This window comes from Pleurodeles waltl, chromosome 6, assembly GCF_031143425.1.
Source record: "Pleurodeles waltl isolate 20211129_DDA chromosome 6, aPleWal1.hap1.20221129, whole genome shotgun sequence".
NCBI classification, from domain to species: domain Eukaryota; kingdom Metazoa; phylum Chordata; class Amphibia; order Caudata; family Salamandridae; genus Pleurodeles; species Pleurodeles waltl.
In genome coordinates this window covers 700,874,123-700,891,673 of record NC_090445.1, presented here as the reverse complement: position 1 = coordinate 700,891,673, position 17,551 = coordinate 700,874,123, and the positions used below count along the sequence as shown (strand labels likewise).

The window sequence follows — 17,551 nt, the reverse complement described above, 5'->3', positions numbered from 1 at the left end:
TCCCTTTTTCGCTGCCAGGTCTAGCTGTCATTTTGTTTGTTTACCTTTCCTATAATGGAAATGCCTACGCGACTACCTGCTTGCCTACTTTAAAATAATTTATGCTCTCTCTTATGCTTGATACCCTAACCCTAGTGCACAAAGAACAAACTGCATGAACCAGACCTTTACACACAGCCAATATTCCACTTTAAGGCATTCAGGGATAATATTTCAGTCATATTGACATATTGCGAACAGTGTATAATGATTAATATTCCAGTCATTCCATCCTCAAAAAAGGGAAAACCAGTAGATTACTGCACCTAAAACCCCTGTCTTAGGGTAAGGTGTTGAGAATTTTGAGTCAATTCAGAGGAATACCATTCCTATGCCTTGATTTTGCTGGACCCATTTCAGCATTAACGGTCAAGTTGAGGTATTTGATAATTGAAACTTATTATTATCCCAAAGGGATTTACTATGACTTTGTGGCTAAGATCTTTACCTAAGCGGTTATTACATTTTTACCCTACTACCAGCTTAAATGGTGATAGTGGTATAACGTATCCTTTAGTTCTTTTTCGTCATCAGCAACCTCAAAAAGAAGTCTGCTTAACTCAGCTCAACCCCTTGAGGTAATAGTTTAGTAAAGTTGAAAAAAAAATAGTAAAAATATTTTAATGTTAAATATCAAGGTAAAATAATTGTATGTATTTATTTTAATCAAAATAAAATATATTCAAGCACTTTTACCTTCATTCTAATTTAATATATGTTAAAATATTAAATTATTAAATTAAAATGAAAACATATTTTTATTCTGTAAAAAATATTGAAGGTGATTTAGAGAATTAATGAAACACAGTTTAATTATATTTTCATAAAAATATATTTACAGGTTTTAATAGAGAATAATATATTATATTTTTATTTGTTATGTTTAAGTAGTTTAAAATAGTTTAAGTTATTTATTTTAACATTAGCTTATGGGGTTTGTTTTAAGTACCTACCTACATTTATTCTTAGGGAGGAGTGGAGGTGTAGATTTACACTCATAGGTTTGTGAATTGCATTTTATTAAGTAAGTAGTACTATTGTAATACTACTTCACGTGCAGCAAAATGTAGTGAATCGGACCCATAAATACTGAAAACTCAAAATTTATAAAGTGCAATAGTAAACATACATGTGTAACTTAATCACAGGTGTAAGTTACTTTAGTGAATAGCTACAAAAGTTATGGTTACAACTAAAGTAATGTGTGTGTGGTAACAGAGTACAGACACATTGGTGAGAAAGGACAAATAGAACCACAGATTGCTTCTATTTTGCACATATTTACAATTTGAGCTAAAACCACTAGGGCTGATGTGTATCATGCATTTTTGCGGTTGCAAATGGAATCGAGCCGCTTGTGACCGAAAAAATGCATTTGGTATGTATGAATTCTGATTTACAATTCCGTTGCATTTTACCTACCGAATTGCACTTTGAAATTGTGAATATATACCGATTAGGTATCAGGAAGGGGCGTGTCAAGGGCGTCCCTTCCTAATACAGAACTGCAGTGGTATGTATGAATGTTTTGTGACCGAAATGCGATCATTAAACATTCACCTTTTACCACCTACTTCAAGTAGGTTGTAGCCCATTCACAAACAGGAAAGGGCCCCCAAGGGACCCCTTCCCCTTTGTAAATGTATGCAAGAACATTATGTAAGAGGAGGTAGCGGTCCCACGGACCACTGTCTTCTCTTAAAAAATGAACAGAAAACTTTTCATTTTTCTTTCTTAAATGCATAAAGTTTTCCTTTAAGTAAAGCAGGTTGCATACCAAAAAAAGGATTGCTTTATTTAAAAGCAATCAGAGACATGGTGGTCTGCTGCGCCCAGCAGACCACTATCCCTATGATTTTAGCGTTTCTTAATGGGTTGAAAATTGTGAATTACTTCATAAATATTAATAAGGTAGTTCGATTTGCGGGCTATTAGGAAATGCTAAATGAAACTCCTGGCGGTTCATACATTCAAATAGTGATTACCTAATTGTGATTCACAGAAAATCGCAATTAGGTAATCACTATTCAAAATAATGATACACCTGGCCCCAAATTACATCTTACCCCTGAGATAAGGTCTCAGCTTTTGTACAAATTATCTTCTTGACAGTGCCATAACGAGGTTTACATGGACCTTAATGCAAGTAAGGAAACTGGCCCCAAATCTTTTGATGAACAGTAAAAGACAGCCATAATCTGGGTGCAGTAAGCCCATCATGCCACTGCACCAGCTGTATCATTGATAACCGCCTCCCTCTTTAATAACATATATCCAGGACTTGCATGGGCACAAAGGCAGGCATTTTATGCTGTTCTAGACCATGTACCCTTTGACAGTTTAGCTGCCCACCCCCCTTCTTCCAGCATACTTTCCACACCATAAAACGAATTTTCAATCATAGGACCTCCTCCTGTACCAACTCACTTTATCTCTGACAGGTTCACCCATGGCTATCAGCTTCCCCTCTCAAAAGGCCTTTCACCCTCGTTCAAGCCTCTCCCATTTTTCCTAACCCTGCACATCTTTCAGGCCCCTCCCCACTGGGCTGTTTCCCTCTTTCAGATACTTCTCCTAGACACTCCTTTAGAGGGAAGAGCCTCTTGTTTTTATCCTAGGGTATAAATATGAGGCACGTTCCTCAGCTGCTCCAATCCAAGCTCAGTATGGCAGACTTGCGAGCCTACGTACTGGTTCTGCTGGTGATCTCAGGATTGTACCAAGGTTCAGGTAGGGTGCTATGTGAACTGAGGTTTATATATTATTGTTTTGCAACTCCTGTGTCCCGAAATTATATTTTTTTTACCATTGTCATAAAGTTCAAACCTCATCCATATTGTTGCCATAAGTTGAACAATAAAACTGTGTATACTTTACGTGCAACCATACTGTTGTTTTAGATTTCCAATTTAAACTCTTTCTTAGAGATTGTACACAACAAAAAAACATGGAGGATTAGAAACCTGCAGTTCTGGGTATTGAGTATATGTCAGAAAGAAGCAGGTTTAGCGAAAGATTAGGAGTAGAATAGTTAGTGGGAATTTGCAACATTCACAGCAGAGTAGGTCTTCATTGAACTAACATACTTGTCAGAGGTTAGTAACTTGATGGGATTTTTAATCCAAAGTTAAAATTAATTAAATTAAGTTTATACATGTATTTAACAAATTTAAATACATTAATCTAACATGAGATTTATTTACTATTTTGTTTTATTTTACGTTCCTACCGCCATTATTTTCTATGGGAGGGTGTAGCAGTACAAGTGGTTGTCCATGTGTAGTTATGAACATACTCCAGTTGTGAGCTGAAGTACATTTATTACTGTTTTTGATCCTGTTTTCTGTAGTAAATTTAGAAGTGCAGTTTTCAAATAGCAAAGGTCTTACTCTTTTGTGGGTGAGTGCATGTTCCTTTGTAAATCCCTCTGTACCCTTCCCTAAATCCTTCCTTACTACTTCTGAAACTCCTTCCATTTCATAGTAAGTATGCCTCTTTTTCCAGCTACTCCTTCTACTTCTTCCTACATTTATTGTTAGGTAATATACTTACACATGTGAGAATCTTCTCATGTGAAAGAGAGGAGAAGGGGAAATTGAGATTTACACTCATACATTTGTGAATTGTATTTGTAGTAAGTAATACTTCTTCTTTACATATTACAAAAATGGAGTATGCGACTCACACCAGTGATCTGAACTTTGCCCTTTGGCTTTCTGGCAAACAGTTCAGTTTTAGTAGCACTTGCAAGATAAAATCAAAATTCAGAATTTTCAGGACCAATCTCATAGCAGTGTTCTAGAGGATGCCTCACAATTCGGCAGGTAAATACTAATACAGGACATTATAATTCTCCAGCCTGGATGACACAAAAGCATTATTAAGTTGCATATTTTGTTAAAAATCAAAAAAGACAAATAATGTGTTCTACCAGTTGAAAGAGAAAGGCTGCACAAGGGAATTTATCTGATCATTCGGAGGTAGCTTAGAATTCAATTTTGTTTCCAGATTCTTGACAAGTTTCCCTGGTGTGGGTCTTTGACCTAATGTAAAGGGCCACAATTTTAGGTTCCATACTGATTTCTGGCCATAGGTAAGAAGGATTTCTCTTTTACTACCATTTAACATAAACGAATTCACTGTAATCCAGAGTTGAATCTTGGGCATGCAATGGTTAGAATGAGCAAATGTTGATACTAGGATCTCTGTCAATGGATTAGAATTTGTGTTTCATCAGCCTACATCAATGCTGAAAAGAGGAATGATTCAGTTAGTTGCACAAGTGGTTTCATATATAGATTAAACAGGATTAGCAAGAACACCGATTTATGAAAGACACCGCAGTACAGCTTTGTCTTTTCAGAGACCAAGCTTCCAAGTTTCACCTGAGTCTCCCTATCATTCAGAAAGCTGTTGATGAAACTCCAGGACACCCTTCTATCCCCAGTTAATCCGTCCAGTTGAACAGTAACTTGTGGTCTACAGTGTCAAACACAGCTAAAAGATCCTATGAAACCAGTAACGCTGAAATATCTGTGTCTGCAAGCAGCGGAAGGGTATCAAGAATAGCAGTCATTACAGTTCCATGCTGTATCCTGAACAAAAGATCATCTGTATCATAGTTCAATACATTTTGGTCTTCTACAACACTGACAAGTTGGTTAAAGTCTACCATTTCAACCATTGTTTCCAAAGAAGGTCACTGTAAGAATATCTAAAATTGCCTAGAGCATTACAGCCCGTTGATGGTTCTTTAACAGAGGAAAGATTCCACCTTTTTAAAAATTGTCTAGAACATTTCTAGTGCTCAAAGAGGTATTATTAAAATATTGGAATGTTGAGAGGTCTATGGAGGCAATGAAGTGTCCCAGGGGTAATAATGTTTAGTATATGCCTTTGGTTCCCTGTGTTTCTACCTTTTCTACCCTCAGTGTGTGAAATATTCTAAGCTCTTTATAGCCCTTTTGCCTCAGGGTGTAGTGATCATTAAAGGCTCTCTGCCTTGCTATATAACTTAAGGTTAGGGGGGTCTTTTACAACTGGCATAGACCTCAGCAGTGGGCTGTATAAAGAACTTTAAATGGGTAACAGTCAGTTAGGGTGATGTTTTTCACGAAGGGATTCTGAGCAACATCAAATAGAGGTTGTATGACAGATCCATGCATGCCAGAACAACGTATGCCTTAACAACGCAGTCGGAACCACAACAGCATTGTTTCCACGCATGCTTTTACCACTTATGCCTCTACAACAAATTTTGGGCCAGATGTAGGAAAAAAGCAAATTGCGACTTGCAATTTGCGAGTCCGTGCGACTCGCAAATTGCAAGTCGCAATTTGCTATGCAGAAAGGTGTCTCAGACACCTTCTGCAACTCGCAATGGGGTCGCAAAGACCCACCTCATAAATATTTATGAGGTGGGTCGCACTTTGCGACCCCATTGCGAGTATGGGCACTCACGGGGATGGTGGCCTGCTGGAGACAGCAGACCACCATGTCCGTGACTGCTTTTTAATAAAGCAGTTTTTTTTTTTTTCTATCTGCAGCCCGTTTTCCTTAAAGGAAAACGAGCTGCACTTAGAAAAAAACCCGAAACCTTTTGTTTCGGTATTTTTTAGAGCAGGCAGTGGTCCATAGGACCACTACCTGCTCTGAAAAATTGTTTTTGTGATCATTCACAAAGGGGAAGGGGTCCTATGGGGACCCCTTCCCCTTTGCGAATGGGTTACCATCCACTTCAAGTGGATGGTAACAGCGATTTAATTTGCGACCGCTTTCGCGGGCGCAAATGAAATTGCATAGCATTGCGAGTCGCAAATAGGAAGGGAACACCCCTTCCTATTTCCGAGTCGGAAATGCATTTTGCGAGTCGGATCCGACTTGCAAAATGCATTTCTGCATAGCAGAGAGGCTTTTGCGCCTCGCAAACGGCGTTTTTCGCCGTTTGCGAGGCGCAAAACCTTTGCTACATCTGGCCCTTTGTTGTAAAAGCATGCCTAGTAAAGGCATATGTGGAAATGGTATGCAAAACTACATGTGTGCTTCTGCCATAAAACTCCCCCACCTGCCCTGAGGTCCAAAACTGCCCCCACCTCCATGGCTAAACTACCCTGACCCCCCCACCTGCCAAAACCCTAAAAACAAAAATACCCTGACCCCATCATCCCTGCTCCATAAGGCTAAATTACCCCAACACCCACCCACCCTAGAAAAACTACCAGACCCCTACCCCTAAAAACTAAACTACTCCAAAAAAAACACCTTCCCTGAGCCCTGAAACCTTCCCCCAATAAGTAAACTACCCTAAAATCCCTAAAAAAGCAATCTCGACCCCACCACTGCTGCCCCTAAAAACTAAATTACCCTGACTCCCCCACCCGCCCTGAGCCCTAAAACAAGTACCCTGACCGCCCATCCCTGACCCTAAAAACTAAACTACCCTGACACCCCACCCACCCTAAGCCCTAAATCCACCCCACCGCTAAAAACTACCCACCAACCCTGACCCAACCCCACTTACCTCACCACGTCCTCTCCTGATCCTTCCTCCTCTTCTCTCCTACCTCCCCCCTCCCTACCTAAAAGATTTCCCTTTGTTCGCAACATGTTGTTAAGGACGTTTCCCTTAAATAGACAATGAGACATAGCTTGAGTTGCCTGTGATGTCACTCAGAACCCCGAGGTGAAAATCATCCCCGTAATTTACTTTTTACTCAACTTAATTTTATGACCTGTATGGTGCCCAAAATCATCTGGCCCTGCTTTCAACTGCTGTGCAAGGGCAGAAGAGTAATGAGGTCCATACATAAAATAGCTGCTCATCCTTGAGATAAGTGGCCAAAATAAATACCCCACTGGCCATATTCCCTTCCCTGCGTTCCTTCATCCTCCTGCAGCTGCGCTTTCTGCTTTCAGACAGTCAGCGCTGCCTTGTCAGGCTCTCATAGAACCCTACCAGTCTGGCCAGGAATAGGAAGGCCTGTGTGATGTAGCAAGTGTGGGTAAAATGTTTTGTTAACAACTTTTGCTAAACCATAGCAGTGAGTTACCAGATTTAGAATCTGGTGTAACGATCGAGGTTCTCAGTCAGAGTCATATATATCATATTGAATTATAGATGGGTAGTCAGCAGTTTAGGGGATAATTTTCATACACACACACGTACCCACCCTCACACACACAGACACACACACACATGCACACACACCTTATATACTTGCCATGTATGGTAAAGACATAAAGGCACTTCATGGTAAAAAGGCTATGTTAGTGAGTTAAAGTGCAATTATAATTGCACCTTTGATTTAATCACAGCAATATATGCCATGGTCTCCCTCAAGCCCATTGAGAACTTAAACAAATTTTTACCTGCATTGCAAGAGAAATGTTGTTTACCAGAGCTGTGAAGGAGCCACCATTGGCTGGGGAAGGGCTCATTTGTTTACTTTCCAACTAACCAGACGTACAGATATTTTTACACTAAAGAGTATATCAGACATGTATATATTTTACACTAAAGGATAATTTCAAAGCTCCTTTCACTCAGACTATTTGGACAGGTCACACTCAGATCATGACTGTTGTTTGCTACTGTATTAGTAGCCACATATTCCATAGCAATGCAACTCTAGATGTGTGAGGAATGTGCCCTTCAAGAGTGAAATGAGAACCATCATTAACCCCTTAACTGCTAGACCTTTCCCCCCAGTGGGGAGCCCTTCTTTAGCTATTTGGGGTGGTTTGCAGTTAAGGTTCCATAACTTGTTTTCCACATATGTTATCCATGGTAAATCTGTGTCCTGTTTTTCAAACATCCTGGGAATTGTAAAGGTACCCAGGGTTTGTGGATTCCTCTAGCAGGTCCTGAGAAAATTCTCAGGATACAGCAGAATGTTGAGTTGTTTTTAGAAAAATAGGGAAAGAAAGCTCCACATAAAAGTGTTTGCTTTTTTTCCTAAGAATGGCATTCACAAACGGTTTGCTGTACTGAAGTCGCCATATTCCCAGCTTTTAGGGACTTGCAAAGCTAAATCCCAAAAACAAATTTTGTACCACAGTTTTGGCATTTTTCTAACAGGTAGTCTATTTTCCTTATTTTGTTGTGCTAGAAACCTACCTACAATTTATGGTTGAAACCAGTATATAACTCATAGCTGATCCAAAAAGCTATAGATTTCGAAAAAGTAGACAAAATTCCAAATTCAGGAAGGGGTCATATGTGTAGATCTCTCTGGGTTTTGCTAAGGAAAATAATTATTGACATAAAGAATTATTGAAAATAAGAAGGACAAAACAGGCATCTATGATAACATTTTCATCTGTAACTTTTTATCACAATGGCCAATTGAAAGAAGAAGTATACCATTACGTCTTCTAGACGCAATGGGGATATACAGGGTTTGTAGGTTCACCAAGAAACCAAGGTACCAAGAGCCAACAACTGAGCAGCACTGTAAAATGGTATTTCATTGACTACTGAGTATAGACAAATAAGTGAAAATTGGGTATCAAGGAAACATATGTATTTCTGAAATGGGCACAAGATATAGAGTTTAGGAGCAGTTGTGATTTCTACATCTCTGAATTTGTGGGTACCCATACTAGCATATGATTTGAAGATTATTTTTCAAAATGTCATTTTTCTTATACACTGACTTACATTTGAAAGGCATAAATGCAGTGAAATCCAATAGTTAATGACTAAGGGGGTCATTCTGACCCTGGCGGTAGACTACCGCCAGGCCAACGACCGCGGATGCACCGCCAACAGGCTGGCGGTGCATCCATGGGCATTCTGACCGTGGCGGTACCGCCGCGGTCAGAAACGGAAAACCGGCGGTGTCCCGCCGGTTTCCCGCTGCCCTGGGGAATCCTCCATGGCGGCGCTGCCCTTACCGCCAGCCTGGCTCTGGCGGTTTTGACCGCCAGAACCTGGCTGGTGGTAACGGGTGTCGCGGGGCCCCTGGGGGCCCCACCAAGATTTTCAGTGTCTGCCAAGCAGACACTGAAAATCGCGACGGGTGCAACTGCACCCGTCGCACCCGTTTCACTCCGCCGGCTCCATTCGGAGCCGGCACCCTCATGGAAGGGGGTTTCCCGCTGGGCTGGCGGGAGGCCTTCTGGCAGTCGCCCGCCAGCCCAGCGGGAAACTCAGAATTACCGCAGCGGTCTTATGACCGCGCAGCGGTATTCTGACGGCGGGACTTTGGCGGGCGGCGAAAGACCCCCTAAGTTTCTACTGGGGGTGAGTGTTTTAAAAGTTTTTTTTTAAGTATTTTAAAAGTTTCAGCTCTCCGTCCATCATCTTGTTGTGTTTCTATATTCACCCTAAGTGGCATGAGTATGCCCAAACTTGGGTCCCTTGCTCACTGTACCACTGGATTCAATCTAGCCTGGCTGATGACGGGTAATACCACGAAACCGGTCCCAGATGCTTGTTTCTGGTTCAGGGAGGACCAGGCCTGGCAGTTCGGGTTAGACTGTTCCCAAGGGGACAGTGTCAAGACTGATATTCATATGGCTGGGTCCTTTTTTCCATTGTGGGTAGCTCGAGGTTTTAGACCCTAGCTCAGCCGGCACCTACAGAAACCCAGACAACCTGAAATGTTTTTTAAACTAGCCACCTAAGGGTATTCAAGGTGGGCTGACATGCGAGGGTCACACCACGTCTTTGACCCAGATTCCCTAGCAAATCTCAAACTTTGACTTTACAAACATATTTTCCTGACGTTTCTGTGATGAAAAGTTCGGGATCATCCAACTTCTTTCCACCTGGCATTCCCACAGGCCTCCCGGCCTTTTGTGGGTAGGCCTAGTGCCCGCACCAGGCGAAGGTACCAAAACGTATTGTGGCGATACTGATAGCTAAGGTGGCTATAACTATAATTGGGGACCATTTAGGGAAACCTAACAAACCCAGACATTTTTGAAAAGTACACATAAAGGTGAGTCCAGGGAGGTATTGCTTGTGTGGATCCCCCAAAGTTTTCTTACCCAGAATTCCCTGCAAAGGAGAAACATTGAATAAAAACACTAAGGCCCTAATTATGAGTTTGGCGGGCGGTGGAGGCCCCTCGCAAAACTAATCCCGCTGGCCCTAATTTGTGTTCCCCGCTGGGCCGGCGGGCAGAAACAGTGTTTCCGCCCACTGTCCCACCAGGGAACAGGGCCTTAACATTGCAGCCGGCTCCTAGTGGAGCAGGCGGCAATGAGATGGTGCAGCGGGTGCAGCAGCACCCATTGCACATTCCACTGCCCATAATTCAGGAAGTGGAATGCACGACAGGGCTGTGCATGGGTGCCCCTGCACTGCCCATGCCAAGTGCATGGGCAGTTCAGTGGACTCCCGGGGCTCCCAGAGTCCCTAATTCTGCCAGCGTTTCCATGGAGTTGTAAATCACATAATGGTAACTCCGAACATAGGCATGTTTGGTATCAAACATGTTGGTATCCTAACCCAAGTCTTTTGCAAGCATTGGTTGTATCATTCCATGCACTCTGGGAGCTCCTTATAGGACCCCTAGTATTTCCATTCCAGCCTTCTGAGGTTTTCCAGGCAGCCCCCGCTTCTGCCACCTCTCAGACAGGTTTCTACCCTCCTGTTGCCTGAGCAGCTCAAGCCCAGGAAGCCAGAACAAAGGATTTTCCTTGGGCGAGGGGTGTTACACCCTCTCCCTTTGGAAATAGGTGTTACAGGCTTGGGAGTGGTAGCCTCCCCAAGCCATTGGAAATGTTTTGAAAGGCACCTTTTGTGCCCTCCTTGCATAACCTTGACTACACCAGTTCAGGGACCCCCAGTTCCTGCTGTGACGTGAAACTGGACAAATGAAAGGGTAGTGATCACTCCCCTGTCCATCACCACCCCAGGGGTGGTGCTTAGAGCCCCTACAGAGTGTTCCTGCGTTTTGCCATCTTGGATTCCAAGTTGGCAGGGGACTCTGGGAGTATCTTAGTGGCCAGTGCCAGCAGGTGACATCAGATCCCTCCCCTGATAGGTGCTTACCTGTTTAGCAGACCAGTCCCCCTTTCAGGGCTATTTAGGGTCTCTCCCTTGGGTGGTTCTTCAGATTCGGATTGCAAGACTCCAGCAGGAATCCTCTGCATCCTTTACTTCACCTTCTCACCGAAGAAACTGCATCACCCTCCAGGAACTCTACAAACTGCATCAAAGAAGCAAAGACGACTTCTGCAACATTGTATCTTCGGCTCCTGCCAGCAAGTGCAACTGTTTTCTGGTCATGCATCCTCAGAGTACAGCCTGTCTTTAGCCTGCACCAGAAGAGTGAAGGAATCTGCCTTGCAGTGAAGGAGTCACTCCCCTGCTTCAGTAGGCATAAAACTGCATCGACGACTGGCAGCATGGGTCCCCTCTCCTGACAAGTTGCGTTGATTCTGCATTAAGGGTGGTTGACTGACGTGGTTGCGAAGGTCCTGACGTCTTACTGTCCAACTTTGGTGGAGGTAGGATTTTGACTCCCCACGCAAGACACTACCCATTTGTACCATATGGTTTGCAGTTCCTGAAGCTTGTTGGCATCCTTCCATTAAGTTCTTCAAGCACCGTACAGCTCCAGCCCCCTGAACTCTATCCTGCAATGTATATCTTCCTGAGTGGTTTTTCCAGCAGCATGGGATCCTTTGTTGTAGTGCGACAAGGGCCTCCTTTCGCACCTCCTTTGTCCCCATGCTGTGGGACGCCTGTGTGCACTGCCAGGTCTGCTGTGGGCTCTCTGAGTTGCTGAGAGCCCCCTCTGTCTCCCCATCCTGGGTAGAGTCCACCTTGTCCGTCCTGATCCCGGGCAGCGACATTTTCCACTAACCGCAAGTTTTGCATGTGCCCAGTTTCGTTGGCGGACTCCAGCAACGTAAACCAGACTGCAATCCTCCAATCGGTGTGGGACATCATCTGCATCAACCAGGAACCTGCATCCATCTTCTTGGGTAGAGTACTTACTGTTCTTCTTTACTGGTGGTTCTTCTTTTGCACCTTCATCAGGTTTAACAGGGGCTCCTGTTCTCCCTGGACTCTTCTGTGCTTTTGGACTTGGTTCCCTTCTTCCACAGGTCTTCAGGTCCAGGAATCTATAGTTGGTGTCTTGCAGTCTCTTCTGGTTCTTGCATAATCTTCTTTCTCTTGTTTCTGTGTGCTCTGGAAAAGTTCCTTTATTTTACTCCCACATTCCTGGGTTCTGGGGTGGGTTCTAGTACTTACCTTTGGTGTTTTCTAGCACTCCCAGCGACCCTCTACACACTACACTTGCCTAGGTGTGACACCGACACTCGCATTGCACTTTCTCAGTATATGGTTTGTGTTCCCCCAGGCCCATTTGTACCTATTGTGATTTTCTAACTATTTGTACACCTTTTTTTGCATACTAGTGTATATGATTTGTGTATTACTAACCTCCTAAGGGAATTTAGTCTCTATGGTAATTCTGGTATTTGTGTCACCAAAATAAAAGTACCTTTATTTTTGTAACACTTAGGCCCTCATTTCGACCCTGGCGGTGGGTGAGAAAGTGACGGTAATACCGCCAACAGGCTGGCGGTAAGTGCCACCAAATTATGACCATGGCGGTGATATCTCGGATAGACAGCCAATGTACCACACCAACCACAAGAGCAGAAGCAACAGCCACCACGGCGGTAGCCACCAAGAGCCAGGCGGAAGTCAAAGTTCCGCCTACCATATTAGGACCCTGTAAACCGCCACCTTTTCCGGGGCAGTACAGACACCAACAAAAGCCTGGTGGAAACAGAGCACAGAAGTGAAAGGATTCACCACTGGAGACACAGGGAAGAGCCACGCTGCCATGGAACCCAACCTGCAAGTTTTCCTGATGATCTTCCATGTTATGCTCCACCTGGAACACCAACGCCAACGAAGACAACGACGATGAGTACAGCCGCCTAGCACACAAAGGAGGGTGGGAGGAAAACAAGAGTGACAAACAAACGCACAACACACACCATTCACACACACACACAACATAGACACAACCAGCTGCAGAAGAAAAACAATTTGACCCCGTAAATCGGCAGAATAATTCAAGGACAACAGGAATTGACGAAAGTGATTGTAATCAGTTCAACATCAAAATTAATAATCCGATTTGGCTATAAAACAAATATGTGCACTTGTAAAAAAGGGACACTGCCCAGTCCAAAGTTCAAAGGGCCCACATGGCAACAGGCACAGTTGAAGGCCCAACTTGAATCCTGAGCACATCCGGATAGAACACTGCAGGGGCATCAGTTTGCAAATAGACACGCACCTCAGAGGGGGGGGGCACCTCAGCTGGATGCAGGAACAAGCCCACTGGTTCTGGAGTGGGTAACATGTCCATTGCTTTGTCCTGGGGAGTGCAAGGCCACAGTTTCTCAGGTGGGTGAATATCCCACTGGTTCTGGAGGGGGCAACATGCCCATTGCTTTGTCCTGGGCAGTGCAAGGCCATCGTTTCTGTAGTGGTTGACTTGCTCACTGGTTCTGAGGGGGCAACATGCCCATTGCTCTTTGTCCTGGGGAGTGCAAGGCCACAGTCGTCCAGGTGGGTGACTTGCCCACTGCTTCTGGAGAGGGTGACATGCCCATTGCTCTTTGTTCTGGGGGTGCAAGGCCACAGTCTCTCAGGTGGGTGAATATCCCACTGTTTCGGGAGGGGGCAACATGCCCATTGCTTTGTCCTGGGGAGTGCAAGGCCATAGTTTCTCTAGTGGTTGACTTGCCCACTGGTCCTGAGGGGGCAACATGCCCATTGTTCTTTGTCCTGGGGAGTGCAAGGCCACAGTCTCGCAAGTGGGTGACTTGCCCACTGGTTCTGGACGGGGCAACATGCCCATTGCTCTGACCTGGGGAGTGCAAGGCCACAGTCTTCCAGGTCGGTGACTTGCCCACTGGTTCGGGAGGGGGCAACATGCCCATTGCTCTGACCTGGGGAGTACAAGGCCATAGTCTTCCAGGTGGGTGACTTGCCCACTGGTTCTGAGGGGGCAACATGCCCATTGTTCTTTGTCCTGGGGAGTGCAAGGCCACAGTCTCGCAAGTGGGTGACTTGCCCACTGGTTCTGGAGGGGGCAACATGTCCATTGCTCTGACCTGGGGAATGCAAGGCCACAGTCTTCCAGGTGGGTGACTTCCTCACTTGTTCTGAGGGGACAACATGCCCATTGTTCTTTGTCCTCGGGAGTGCAAGGCCACAGTCTCGCAAGTGGGTGACTTGCCCACTGGTTCTGGAGGGGGCAACAGGCCCATTGCTCTGACCTGGGTAGTGCAAGGCCACAGTCTTCCAGGTGGGTGACTTTCCCCACTGGTTCTGGAGGGGGCAACATGCCCATTGCTTTGTCCTGGGGAGTGCAAGCCACAGTCTCTCAAGTGGGTGACTTCCCCACTGGTTCTGGAGGGGGAAACATACCCATTGCTCTGTCCTGGGGAGAGGTAGGCCACAGTCTCTCAGGTGGGTGAATATCCCACTGGTTCTGGAGGGTGCAACATGCCCATTGCTCTTTGTCCTGGGGAGTGCAAGGCCACAGTCTCACAAGTGGGTGTCTTTCCCACTGGTTCTGGAGGGGGCAACATGCCCATTGTACTTTGTCCTGGGGAGTGCAAGGCCACAGTCTCTCGAGTGGGTGACTTGCCTACTGGTTCTGGAGGGGGCAACATGCCCATTGCTTTGTCCTGGGGAGTGCAAGGCCACAGTCTCTTAAATGGGTGACTTGCCCACTGGTTCTGGAGGGGGCAACATGCCCATTGCTCTGTCCTGTGGAGGGTAAGGCCACAGTCTCTCAGGTGAGAGAATACCCCAATGGTTCTGGAGGGGGCAATATGCCCACTCCTCTTTTCCTGGGGAGTGCAAGGCCACAGTCTTTTGAGTGGGTGTCTTTCCCACTGGTTCTGGAGGGGGCAACATGCCCATTGCTTTATGTCCTGGGGAGTGCAAGGCCACAGTCACTCGAGTGGGTCACTTGCCTACTGGTTCTACAGGGGGCAGCCCACACAGTAGCCCTTGGAGGGGGGACTACATGGTGTCCACCGGCTCTGATGGCTGCATGCTGGCGGTGGTTGGGGAGGCTCCTGGGCAGCCCCTGCACTCACTGATGGCTGCATATTGGTGGTGGTTGGGAGAGGCTCGTGGGCAGGCCCTGCCTTCACTGATGACAGCACATACACGGCTAGTGGTGGGGGCCCAGAGACAGCTGCTGATGGTGGCAGTGTTTGCCTGACAGCTTCCGCTAGCATATACTGCCTCTTGTCCTCCTGGTAATTGGTCGGGGATCCCTTACTCTTCCTGGCAGGGGTGGATGGGCTCTTCCCCTCTCTGACTGGTGGCGCAGATTCCTTCCTCTTCCTCACAGCTTGTGCAGGCTCCTTCTCCTTCTTCACAGCTGGTGCAGGCTCCGTCCCCTTCCACACAGCTGGTGCCAGACTCTTCCCTTTCATCCCAGGTGGTACAGGCTCCTTCCCCTTCCTCACAGCTGGTGCCAGAGTCTTCCCTTTCATCCCAGGTTGTGCTGCCTCCTTCCCCTTCTGTGTTGTTGGTCAGGTATCCCTACCACCATGAGTAGGTGGTGCTACCACTGTCCCCGTTGACTGTTTGGCTGAGGTGCGTGGCTGTGTCCTTGGTACCCTGCCCATACATGCAGAGCAGGGGTAGAGAAGAGGTCAATCTAGGAAAGGAAAAGCTTTTTAGGGACGTTGGGAGGAGAGGGGGGGAGTAATGGCAGTGAAGGATGAGGGAGTGGTTGTCGGAGATGTATGTCTGCTGGATTTGGGTGCAGTTGAATGGGCTGTATGCTGTTGTGAGGTGGATGGCTGTTGGGTGTCAGAGTGCTTGCGTTTGTGTCCTTTAGGAGGGGGGACAGACAAGTTTGGAGTGGACACAGAGGACGCGTGCATGGATGTTGTGGAGGCGTCTGCCAGTGAGGTGTGTCCCTTGCTTGGTGTGGTGATGATGCTGGTACTGGATATTGATGTAGTGCATGCAGGTGTGAGTGTGGACGTAACTGGGTTAGAGGTGGAGGAGGAGGGGGGAGACAGCGGAGTCAGTGGATGTTGTCGTGTCTGCAACTATAGGTGGTTGTGTATCTGTGGGATGAAGTGTGGTGCTTGTGTTTGCCTCTGTGTGTTGTCTTGTGTGCATGCTCGTCTACCTGTGTGTTTGGGATGGGTTGGGGTGAGGAGAATGGAACTGGGAAGTGGAGGGGGGCGGTTGCAACAGGGACAATAGCTGCCATCAGAGAGGAGGCCGGAGCCTGATTCGATCTCTGTTGGGCCGCCAATCCACAGTGAATGCCCTCCAGGAATGCATTGCACTGCTGCATCTGGGATGCTAGCCCCGGGATAGCATTCACAATGGTTGATTGCCCTACAGAGATGGATCTCAGGAGGTCAAAAGCCTCCTCACTCAGGGCAACAGGGCTCACTGGGGAAGGGCCTGAGGTGCCTGGGGTGAAGGAGATATGCACCCTCCTGGGTGAACGGGCACGGGCAACTCGCTGAGGGGCTACTTGGAGGGCATTGCTTGTATGGGGTGTGGCGGCTGTATCTACAGCTGGGGTGGTCACAGAGGTGTCCACCACCACCAGGGAGCTCCCATTGGAAGAGGTATCAGCGTCTGTGTTGTCCCCTCCAGTCTCTGCCGTGGTGCCCCCCTCACCCTCCGTCCCCCTGGTTCCCTCGGCGTCGGTGGACTCTGCCTCCAGGGTCCTGTGGGATACAGCTCCCTCTGTCGCCGGTGCCTCTGCTCCTCCACCAGATGATGCTAATGCACATAAGGACAGGATGACAAAACAAGAAAGGGGGGAGAGAGACAAAGGATACACTGGGTCAATGACTGCACCAACACCACCGTTGGTGTACACAACAACCTCACACACAGTGAGCAGGCCTACGCACTATGCATTGCACTACCAGTGAAATGGATAGTCATCAGGCCATGAGGAGGAGCACACACCACCAACTGCAGCACACCTGGGACCCACGCAGCAATGCCTAGAAGTGAATACTAACAAGCTAGGTAACCAGTATTTTCCATTCAACCCTTAGACTCCAGAGACCAATGCTGCTATGTATGGCCTGGCCTAGGGGCACCCACTAATACACAACCACCAGCCAGATACCACCAAACCAGCCATAAGATGTAATGATAGCCACTGTACTCAAACTCTTGTGGCTGCTAGGATGCCCTCAAGCACCCATCCAACTCAGGGGAGGCCACTACAAGTATGCATGCCATCAGGGGGGTCAGGGTCCAACGGGCACCCCTTCCTTGTTGGGAGGCTGTCCCCAGCTGGGCCTCCGCGGTCTTCTGTGCCCAGCTTCTCAGGTCCTCCCACCGTTTCTGACAGTGGGTGCCCCGACTGCCATATTCCCTTCTTTTGATGGGCACTCACCTGCAGAGGCAATACAGACAGGAGAACACCATTAGACAAAAAGTCCAGCCTGTCACACTAATGGCCAAACATACCCGTTTGCATAAGCACTGGCACACACAGCGCCCAGCGCCCACCGCCAA

At 46.5% G+C, this 17,551-nt stretch overlaps 1 protein-coding gene across 1 annotated transcript in view; it reads left to right on the top strand.

The window, feature by feature from the left end:
- The first annotated feature begins 2,705 nt into the window (after window positions 1-2,705).
- LOC138302025 (lectin-like) overlaps window positions 2,706-17,551 on the top strand; it is a 157,034-nt gene continuing 142,188 nt past the window's right edge. The window contains exon 1 of the mRNA XM_069242442.1: window positions 2,706-2,769. Within this exon, the coding sequence (XP_069098543.1) occupies window positions 2,706-2,769 (64 nt within the window). The remainder of the gene's footprint in view (window positions 2,770-17,551) is intronic.